General features: G+C 41.5%; 1 protein-coding gene across 2 annotated transcripts; it reads left to right on the forward strand.

The window, feature by feature from the left end:
• The first annotated feature begins 4,540 nt into the window (after window positions 1-4,540).
• On the forward strand, window positions 4,541-10,620 carry LOC103628047 (histone-binding protein MSI1 homolog). Of its 2 annotated transcripts, XM_020537908.2 has the most exons (7): window positions 4,541-5,046; window positions 5,961-6,032; window positions 7,732-8,058; window positions 8,516-8,668; window positions 9,303-9,427; window positions 9,566-9,661; window positions 9,825-10,620. In XM_020537908.2, exons 1-7 carry the CDS (start codon window positions 4,684-4,686, stop codon window positions 10,054-10,056), a joined length of 1,368 nt encoding a protein of 455 aa, XP_020393497.1. In that variant the 5' UTR covers window positions 4,541-4,683; the 3' UTR covers window positions 10,057-10,620. The 2 variants fall into 2 exon arrangements, with proteins under 2 accessions (XP_020393497.1, XP_020393498.1); XM_020537909.3 differs by lacking the exon at window positions 5,961-6,032 and having other exon boundaries at window positions 4,548-5,046.
• The last annotated feature ends 435 nt before the right edge of the window (window positions 10,621-11,055 follow it).

Raw genomic sequence — 11,055 nt, forward strand, 5'->3', positions numbered from 1 at the left:
TGTGTAAAATTGATAAAAAGAGCACATCAGGGACTTGTCAGTTTTTGGGAAGATCCCTGGTGTCTTGGGCTTCAAAGAAACAAAATTCAGTAGCTCTTTCTACAGCCGAAGCCGAGTATATTGCCGCAGGCCATTGTTGTGCACAATTACTTTGGATGAGGCAAACCCTCAGTGACTATGGCTACAAATTGAGCAAAGTCCCTCTCCTATGTGATAATGAGAGTGCAATCCGTATGGCGGATAATCCCGTTGAACACAGCCGCACTAAGCACATAGCCATTCGGTATCATTTTTTGAGAGATCACCAACAAAGGGGATATTGAAATTGCTTATGTTAGCACAAAAGAACAATTAGCTGATATCTTTACCAAACCTTTAGATGAGAAAACCTTTACCAAACTTAGGAATGAACTAAACATTCTTGATTCTCGGAACTTTGATTCATACTTTGCATACATAGTTCATTTATGTACCTTTGATCATATCTCTTTTATGTCTACGAATAATATGTTTTCAAGTGTATTCCTATGCTAAGTCGTAGATTGAAAGGGAAATGGAGTCTTTGGCGAAGACAAGGCTTCCACTCCACTCTACCGGTATCATTTACCCTTCGCAGTCTCTTCCCACCACTCTCAATTGGTATAATCTTCACTCATATTTATTTGTACCATTGGGGGAGAAAATAAAAAGGGCTCTTAAAAGACTCCGTTTTTGGCGATTAATGCCAAAGGGGGAGAAAATATTAAGCCCAAAGCAAAAGGATCACATCAACAAAAAATTCAACAAAAATTATTTTTGAAATGATGATTTATGTTTATCTCATCAATTGGTATATTATGATGAAATATTTTAATTGATATATTTCAAAATTGGTATGTTTTCAATTGGTTAGGATTTTTCAAATTGGTATCTAAAATATTTGACCTTCTTTCAATTGGTAAAACCCTCTTAAACACTAAGAGGAGATTTTCATCCAGGGGGAGTTTTGTTTTAGTCAAAGGAAAGGCATTTGAAATAGGGGGAGAAAATTTCAAATCTTGAAAATGCTTCTTGCAATTTCTATATACCTTTGACTATTTGCAAAAAGACTTTGAAAAGATTTTTCAAAAGAATCTGCAAAAACAAAACAAGTGGTGCAAGCGTGGTCCAAAATGTTAAAAGAAAGAAAGCAATCCATGCATATCTTGAGTAAGTATAAATTGGTTTAATTCCAAGCAACCTTTGCACTTGCCTTATGCAAACTAGTTCAATTCTACACTTATATATTTGCTTTGGTTTGTGTCGGCATCAATCACCAAAAAGGGGGAGATTGAAAGGGAAATAGGGTCAAACCTTTTCCTAAATGATTTTGGTGGTCGAAATGCCCAACACAAATAATTGGACTAACTAGTTTGCTCTAGATTATATATTCTACAGGTGCTAAAGGTTCAACACAAACCAATAAAAAGATACAAGTTAGGGTTCAAAAGAAAGGAGCAAAAGAAACCGAAGAGAACCCTGGTCTGGTGCACCGGACTGTCCAGTGTGCCACCGGACAGTGTCCGGTGCCCAGGGCCGTACGACTTCAAACTTGCCACCTTCGGGTTTCTAGAGAGCCGCTCCGCTATAATTCACCGGACTGTTCGGTGTGCCAGCGGAGCAACGGCTGGCGAGCGCAACGGTCGACTCCAACGGTCGCCTGCAACGTGAACAGTACGCGGACAGTTCGTGTGGAGTCAGAGCAGTGCCAGAAGGCACACCGGACAGTGAACATGACCTGTCCGGTGCGGCACCAGACTGTTCGGTGTGCCAGCGGAGCAACGGCTGGCGAGCGCAACGGTCGACTCCAACGGTCGCCTGCAACGTGAACAGTACGCGGACAGTTCGCGTGGAGTCAGAGCAGTGCCAGAAGGCGCACCAGACAGTGAACATGACCTATCCGATGCGGCACCAGACTGTCCGGTGCCCCAAGATGTCAGAGCTCCAACGGTCGAAACCGTTAGAACCCTAACGATTCGGTGACGTGGCTGGCGCACCGGACTGTCCGGTGCGTCCATCGACATACAACCTCCCCAACGGTTGAATTGGTGGTTGGGGCTATAAATACCACCCAACCACCACCACTCCAAGCATCAAGTTTTTCAGACATCTCATTTAATACAAGAGCTAGTGCAATCAATATAAGACATAATTCAAAAGAATCAAAGCCTCTCCAAGTCCCAAATACACTCCAAACACTTAGTGACTAGAGAGAGAGTTTTGCTCGTGTTCTTTGAGCTCTTGTTCTTGGATCGCTTTCTTCTTCCCCATTCTTGTTCTTCAATCACTTGTAATCAAAGCAAGAGACACCAATTGTCTGGTGGTCCTTGTGGGGTCTAAGTGACCCATTTGATTAAGGAGAAAGCTCACTTTGTCTAGGTGACCGTTCGAGAGAGGGAAAGGGTTGAAAGAGACCCGGTCTTTGTGACCACCTCAACGGGGACTAGGTTTATTGGAACCAAACCTCGGTAAAACAAATCATCGTGTCATCCGTTCTATTTCTTTGATTGATTTGTTTTTCCCCTCTCTTTCGGACTCGGATTTATTTCTAACGCTAACCCCGACTTGTAGTTGTGCTTTAAGTTTATAAACTTTAGTTTCTGCCTATCCACCCCCATCTAGGCGACTTTCAGAGTAATCATATATACTTGTATTGATTGGTTGAAGGTAAAAAATATAGTACTTGTTCACAAAATACAATTGTATATTTACACAATGATACAATTCTAGGGAATAAAACGTAGCAAGTAATAGATAGTACAAGTCTGTAAAGGTGGAAATGAAATATAACTACAAATAAAAAATATTCTTGGAATTCATTGCTTCTTAACCCCATCTCATGCGCATCCCAACGCAAGAGGTGTCTTTTTTCCCTCACATATATTGGTACGGAACTCTCACGTCGTCCGCAGGCCGTGTCCGAAGTCTGACTCATGTCCGTCGATTTTCAATCATGTGGAGCACAAACAAATGTCGACATGGACAGCTCGACGGACGAGAAATGCTCCCGTGTTTAAGCAGAATATAAATTGAATGAGTACAAATTTGTTATTTTATTTCTCTAGAGAACTCTTGGCCTCTATTTTTTTCACCAATAACTATTAGGTTTCTAGCTAGTGCCTTTAGGATCTCATTGAAATGTTGATCTCCTCGATCACCTCGGCAAATACATTAGTCCAAATAATTACGTTGATCGTCAAACACCAAAATCCATTAATTAAATGAGCTCTAAGACAAAAAAAAAAACCGCATGAAAAAATCAAATAATACCATAAAAATTACTTTTGTGTTAAATTTAAGTTTTATATCAATACACGATAGAAGTTTTTTAAAAAATCTATATGAAGAATATAACGAAACATATAGCTAAATTTTTACTGACGAAATCGAAGTCGTGTGAACCTTGTCGAATGTCCATCTCTTCGAAGGGGCACTGCGAAAGGGGTAGGGTCATGCAACGTCTTCGGTTGAGAGCCAGGACTCGTTGGTTCATCCAAGCTCGTCGGCCATTGGAAACGGGTCACATTATCGCGGCGAGCGAGATTGAGGCGGGCACCGATAAGGGGACATCTAAATAAACTAGATTGAGTAACGTCGGGATGAATGAGGAGAGATGGATACATGCGAGGGCTAGGCTGAGAGGAAGGATGGATCAGAAAGGTTAGACCGACCCAACGAGAATTGTTTTAACCCATCCAAAACTTAACTTTTTATATTTAAGACATTATGTATAAAAGATTATAGAAAATTGGAAGGGGGCATGGCCTACTTTGCCACCACCTATGCATCCACCCTGTACGTGGATGCCTATCTTAATTCACATCATACCATTCTCGATTGAAACCTTAGCAGACAGATCCATCTGATCATGTTCTCTTTCGTTTGTAGTAGGGTAAAATTCAGAACACCGTCAGACTTGGTCAGTTAGATAGTTCCATTGTGTCTGGCGAGAATATCTACGGTTCTACATCGTAGCGTTTTACCCGTATTTTAAGGGGTCTCTAGGGGGTTAAATATAAAAATATAAGAGACGAGCTCTTCGCGAAGTGACAGTCTCTACACGACTTTATATACATAATGTATCTTGACAGCATATATAATATGACTGTTTTAAATATCTTGCATTGTATAATGCAGTTTTTAGATATCTCTTGTACATAGAAAATCGATCAAGACTCTCTAGGTTGTACATGCCACTAAGGAGTTCTCGAATGGATGTGATTACAGGCATGTTCAACGTCCTTCTCTATCAAACTAAGAGTAGCTTTGATCGCCTATTTCTTGTCTCCCTGCTACTCCCACTCTCGTCTTTATTGCTCTCTTTTCCAAACTGTCATGATGTCCATCAACTTTGGAGAAGAGGAAAAGAGGGGTGCTGGGCTCCTCACGGGTGGTGGAGAAGTTGGGCTCTTGTTTTACAAAGGCCATGACATGGGCCTCAAGTAGGCTTCTTCTTTAGCCTGTAGCCCACTCGGCCTGACGCCGACCGATAAACCCCTTCCCCCATCGCTTCGCTTTCGCTCCCATTCCCCACCATCGCCCCCTTTGCTCAATCTCCATCCCACCTGCCAATCAAATCCTTGCGCCTCCTCCCGCCATTTCGCCCCCGCTCACCAGGCTACCCCCCCCCCCCCCCCCCCCCCCAAACCCTAACCCATACCGACGATGCCGAAGGCCGGCAGCGGGGTGGCGGACGAGGAGGACTTCCGCGCCGAGGTGGACGAGCGCCTCATCAACGAGGAGTACAAGATCTGGAAGAAGAACACACCCTTCCTCTACGACCTCGTCATCACACACGCGCTCGAATGGCCTTCCCTCACCGTGCAGTGGCTTCCCGAACGCACCGAGCCGCCGGGGAAGGACCACTGGGTCCAGAAGATGATCCTCGGCACGCACACCTCCGATAACGAGCCCAACTACCTCATGCTCGCGCAGGTCCAGCTGCCCCACGAAGACACCGAGGCCGACGTGCGCCACTACGACGATGAGCACTCCGACAACGGGTTGTTCGGCGCGGCCACCGGCGAGGTGGACTTTCCGACCCCGCCCTTCCCATAAACTCTCCTCTCTGGATCCGCGTGTTCGCTCCTAGCCTCCTATGTGGGGGCGGGCACCTGCAAATTTGTATAACAAAAACAGGATGTTTTTGTGTCGATTTGTTCCGTTATGCTTCAACTAAGGATGTTTGCTACAACACACAATTAGGTAATTTATTTCTTGCGACCATGCTCTGCTTGGTGGGATCTAGGAGTCATTGCAATTGCCGGTTTCAAACTTTGCCTTAATTATAATCTCGGGTCATTTATTTGGGCATGCTGTTTTCGAGGGTAGAGTCATGCGTGGATGAACTTTCTATAGTTTGCTTTGCAAATAAACACGTGGGCTGTTGATTAATGTTTGTTGTACAGGTGGAGCGGACCATTTCTGTTTAATGGTTAAATGAACTTTTGTTGTTACATGTGAAACTGAAACTAGTTGCTTATTATTTATTTTTCTTTGTTACTACCATTGTGCTGAACTATGCCCTACAAAAGTACTGGATGCGGCTTTAGTTGATAACTTGATTTAGCACCTTAATTTGGCAGTTCAGTGGTAGCATCTCCAGTTAAGAATCATGTTGTTCCTCTTCTTTCTTGAGAACAACTAGTGAAGCGGGGACAAGCTATCCCCATCTACTTTTCTCGTGGAAAGATCAACTTTAGGAAGTTTTTTCTGTTCACATTAACTTTTAATCTGCCGGATAACTGTGTTTTTACGTGAATGCTGAAGCCTAGGTTTTGGCTCCCTCTTCTGAAGCCAGGATTTTATTTCTTACATGTTCAAGAGGAAGTTTTTAGCCTTAGACTTGCTCAGTTTACCCTCTCCTTTTTTGCATTTTATTGTTGCATTGTGCATGCTCTGGTATGATTGATATATATTTTTTCTATAATTGCAACTTCCAGTATGGAGGATGCATTTCAGCTGCTGAATATTGGTGGACTAATTGTTCTGAGCCGGCCAAGCCCACGACAAAGGTGAAAACTCACTACAGCCCCACAAGAACCCGCAAGAAGAACCACCACTGCTTCTGTCACTGTCGTGCTCCTCTCTCTAACCCTTCGCTACTGTCATCGCCCTGTGCAGATGAAAACAATGTTTTCCTTACTGTTGGTCATTGAGCAGGGAAATACAGTCAGCATTTGTTATATTTTATTGAAACTCTAAAGGCTAAAGCTATTGAAAAAAGAAATCACCAAAAGTTGTATCCTGTATTAGCGAACTTAGACTCTGACTGAACTTTATTAAATATTACATCTCCTAGACATGGCATTTGACCTACTCTGAAACAGAGAGATATGGCTGTATGTGTATCGGGTCTTTGCGGTTTTTATGGTTGGGTCTGCTATCTCCGCGGAACACTTGTCCGCAAAGTCAATAGCTCAGTGGCCAACCACAAGCCCGCTAATATTTTTTGTGGCAAATGATACGGGTTGGTGGCCAGCCGCGAGCTGGCCCACCTGCTTGCCTAAGTGGCTCTCTCTGACTGTGGAGTGGCTGTGGTGACTCCCTAACTATCTGATGATTGCAGAAGTGCATATGCCCTGCAAAGATTCCTTTTCTAAGCACTGCGCCAAATCGAAGAAGGTTTATCCCTATGGCTGTGGACCGTATTCTTTCTTTGTTTATGGCTGATTTTTTGTGGGGTTTGGTTTCTGCTGTGCGCCCCCCCCCCCCCCCCCCCCCCTTCACCCTGTTGCACTTGCTAAGATCTTTTTTAGTAGGGTTTCAATATTTCAAAATATTTAATACTATTGGAGGATTAATACCATTTGCTTATGCTCCATTTTTCCTGTCTCTCCCAATATGCCTTTATAATATAATTTTGTCTCTAATATCCAAACTAGTTACTTTTATTTCGCGTGAAGTAGGAAGTGGATGATCATAGGTTCCCATCGTGTGCCACCTGTTAATATTATTATTTTTGTTTCTATACACTCTAGAGGAATATTTTATTTATCCTTGCACAATATCAATTGTCCAATTCTCAAACACTGCCACATTGCAGTGTTTGAGATTATCAGTTCTATCTATGGTGACTTTTATTGTGATGCTATTTCTAGTTGTTGCATATGACTTACATGCTGGGAGCCTGCATGAATACCTTTAATGATTGGGTGATATGCACATCCGGCTGGTTTGGATTGTCTTTCGACAAAGAAATCCCATGTTTTGGAATATTTAATGATTAATTTCCATCGGTCCTGTGCCATTTTGAGAAAACCTGGAACATTTGCTTGGGTCTTTAATTGCTTGTTTGCTAACTTGCCATTTTTAGGTGGTTCTTGGTGCATGATTTTCCATAGCTGGTACTGCAAGGGTTTTTAGAACCCTTGCTATGTTAAGGAATAATCAGTTTATGTATTTGAATGTTTCATCATCTGTTGTATACTCATTTTTCTTATGTTTCATGGGCCTCTTGATTTTGTTGCCATACCAATCTAATGATATGAAAATGTTCTCTTGATTTTGTTGCCATTCCAATCTATTGAACCTCTTGGATATGAGAATGTTCTATTCTTTCATTTACCCATGTAAGTCTTAGAGCAAGCATATAAAGGTGAGGATTTGCTTCCTCATTTTTGTTATTGCCTTGCTGAGGTCTTTAATGTTTACAGGTTTCTCTTTTCTGTTTGAAGACAATTTTTAGAACATTTGTTGTCTCCCTTTTTGCAGGTGCAAATTGTTCAGCAGATAAATCATGATGGAGAGGTCAATCGAGCTCGCTATATGCCCCAAAATTCATTTATAATTGCTACTAAGACAGTTAGTGCAGAAGTATATGTCTTCGACTACAGCAAGCACCCATCTAAGCCTCCACTAGATGGTGCATGCAACCCTGATTTACGGCTGAAGGGACATAATTCTGAAGGATATGGCTTATCATGGAGTATTTTTAATGAGGGACATTTGTTAAGTGGGTCTGAAGATGCTCAAATTTGCTTGTGGGACATTAAAGCAAATAGTAGAAACAAAAGTCTTGATGCCCTGCAGATTTTTAAGGTATGGCTCATGTGCCTGGTTCTATTCTGTGTGTTAATGTTTGGAGCTTCATGCAGGACATTGTTTAAAGCACTCTTCATTCTCTAACATTCTAATGGTTTGTTTTAGAATTCTGAATCATCTCTTTAGTGCATAATAGTCATACTTGGATTAATAAGACAAATCAGCAGAACTAATACAGTTTCTCTTGTATGCTTATTTGTTTTTTTTTGTAATTAAGAAAACTGACATAATGTGTTCTTGCTAAATAGCAGTTTGGAAAATTAAATGTTCTTTCTCTGATGAGTATGAGTAGAAAATTCATCTGCATCTGTTATTGAAACCTGGAAGCTCTATTTTGCAATCTAGGGATTTCAATCTCTCATTTGTTGTTTTCTTATCCACAGTGACGCAAGCTTCATAGAAATACTAATGCAGTAATGCTATTTAATAATACTTCGATTTTATTCTTGGCAAGCATCATGATGGTGTCGTTGAAGATGTTGCTTGGCACTTGAGGCATGGGTACTTATTTGGGTCAGTTGGTGACGATCATCATCTTTTAATTTGGGACCTGCGGTCTCCCTCGCCTGCTAGGCCTGTTCAGTCTGTGGTGGCACACCAGGGCGAGGTAACTTAACTGTTGTGAGCTTTTAATTACTATTAGAAATATTGATATTTATTTGCTACTCAAAAACATTTTATTCCATGGTTACAATTTTTTAAGATTTATTTTGTTGATTCTTACACATGAAGTGAGGATCTGATTGTCCTTAAATGGAGGAAAAGTACTGTATGCAATGAGAGCTAGTGATCGATTTGCTCCATCATTATTGATTTCGAAGGGATGTTTTATTGATTTTGATCATACACCCTTTTTTGTCAAATAAAACACGTGCTTCCACATCTTCACTTTGGTTCTTTGGGTCTGATGTCATATTGGTGGATTGTATTGAACACTAAAAAAGTTCAGATTTATATTTGTCTTTATATAAGCAGCACTATTTGGAAGTTGGAACTATATGCTTCTACTATGGCTGTATAAGTCAGGGTATAGGAAACCTTTGTTCTGATTTCTTTTGGTGCACAAACTAGAAGTAAATGAAAACAATTTGGTGTTGAAGATGTTCTAAATTTTAGGGTAGTAAGATCAGAACCCATCAGTGCATCTGAAATCCAGTGGGGGAACCTTGCTCGAAGCTCCTGATTCCTGAAAGATCAACGACAAGATTCTTGTCTATTGATGCTTGCTTCTTTATTTACAGGTGAACTGCCTGGCTTTCAACCCGTTCAATGAATGGGTTGTTGCAACTGGTTCTACTGACAAGACTGTCAAATTATTTGATCTTAGGAAGATTCATACTTCTCTGCACACCTTTGACTGTCACAAGTATGTGTCTGCTTTTTTTGTTTTGTTCATAGCTACTGTTTGTTTTAACTGCGTAAACAACTTTCTGATGTACTGAATGTTTCTATGGATGTTATATCTCTAGTTTGGCATTAATGTTTCAACACCTTGTGTAATCAGAGAAGAAGTTTTTCAAGTTGGATGGAGTCCAAAGAATGAACCTATACTTGCGTCCTGTTGTCTGGGCAGAAGACTCATGGTCTGGGACCTAAGCAGGTAAAAGCAATACAATCATTGACGATACTCCCATGCGTTGTTACCATTAGTTTTGTTTTCCACCAGTGCGCCGTATTTTTCCCTACATTACTTACTGTTGAAGTACAATTGACACGATACGGATTTTGATTAACTAATCGTTGTTTGCTTCGCTATATCACAGGATCGATCAAGAACAAACACCGCAGGATGCACAAGATGGCCCTCCAGAGCTCTTGTTCATCCACGGAGGCCATACCAGCAAGATCTCTGATTTCTCCTGGAACCCCTGCGAGGACTGGGTGATTGCTAGCGTCGCTGAAGACAACATCCTCCAGATATGGCAGATGGCTGATAACATCTACCTTGACGAAGCTGATCTGCCGATAAGCGATGAGCTGGAGAATTCTTATTGAAGCAACACAAAGCAGAAGAGATGCTTGTTACATATACTACGTACCGAGAGATTTCAGAATGATGATGCAGTCCCCTGATGACTCTCATATATATAGATAGGTATATGGGCCAATATGGGCCTTAACACACCCCTTCAAACTCAAGGCGGATCAGAGACATTGAGTTTGAGTAAATGTAGTCGATGATGCTCCCGAGTTTGAGCTTTAGTGAAGAAATCTGCCACTTGCAAATCTGAAGGTACATATTGTAGAGTAATTGTCTTCTGACGGCAATGAGATCGAGTAAAGAAGGCATCTACACCAATGTGCTTTTGAAGGTCATGTTTCATTGGATCATTAGCAATCTGTATAGCACCAGTATTATCACACAGAAGAGGTGTAGGACCATCACACACAATACCAAAATCAGCTAGTAACCAACGAAGCCAGACAATTTCTACAGTAGTGGTGGCAAGTGCACGAAGTTCTGCTTTATTACTGGAGCGAGAAACAACTTGTTTCTTAGATTTCTATGAAATAAGAGAGGAACCAAGAAAAATACAATAGCCGAGCATCGATCATTCACATCACTGGCCCATGTTGCATAAAGCTGAAGCGGACTGCTTTGAGCATAAAAAAGATATCGAGTGGATGTTCCTCGTAAGAATTATAGGACACGAAGCAAATGTCCATAATGGACCGAAGTTCGAGTAGTCACAAACTGACTCAAGATATGTATTGCATGAGCTATGTTAGGTCTCGTCACAGTAAGATAGACCAGACTTCCCACAATATGGCGATACCGAGAAGGATCGGCAAGAGGTGTGCCCTCAGATGAGCAGAGCTATAAGTGAAGATCCATAGGGGTGGCAGCTGTCCAAGTATCAGTAATACCAGATCGTGCAAGAAAATCTTGAATATATTTGTGTTGTTAAAGGTAGTAACCTTTGGTGGAGTGCACTACTTCAATGCCAAGAAAATAGCTTAGGGAACCTAAATCAGTCATCATGAACAATTTTC

Source organism: Zea mays, chromosome 5 (assembly GCF_902167145.1).
Source record: "Zea mays cultivar B73 chromosome 5, Zm-B73-REFERENCE-NAM-5.0, whole genome shotgun sequence".
In the NCBI taxonomy this organism is placed as follows: Eukaryota; Viridiplantae; Streptophyta; class Magnoliopsida; order Poales; family Poaceae; genus Zea; species Zea mays.

Coding starts and splice junctions, on each gene's coding strand:
- LOC103628047 (XM_020537908.2), top strand. CDS start 4,684: ATGCCGAAGGCCGGCAGCGGGGTGGCGGACGAGGAGGACTTCCGCGCC. Junction 8,059..8,515: donor ATGCCCTGCAGATTTTTAAG/GTATGGCTCATG, acceptor ATTCTTGGCAAG/CATCATGATGGTGTCGTTGA. Junction 9,662..9,824: donor ATGGTCTGGGACCTAAGCAG/GTAAAAGCAATA, acceptor GCTATATCACAG/GATCGATCAAGAACAAACAC.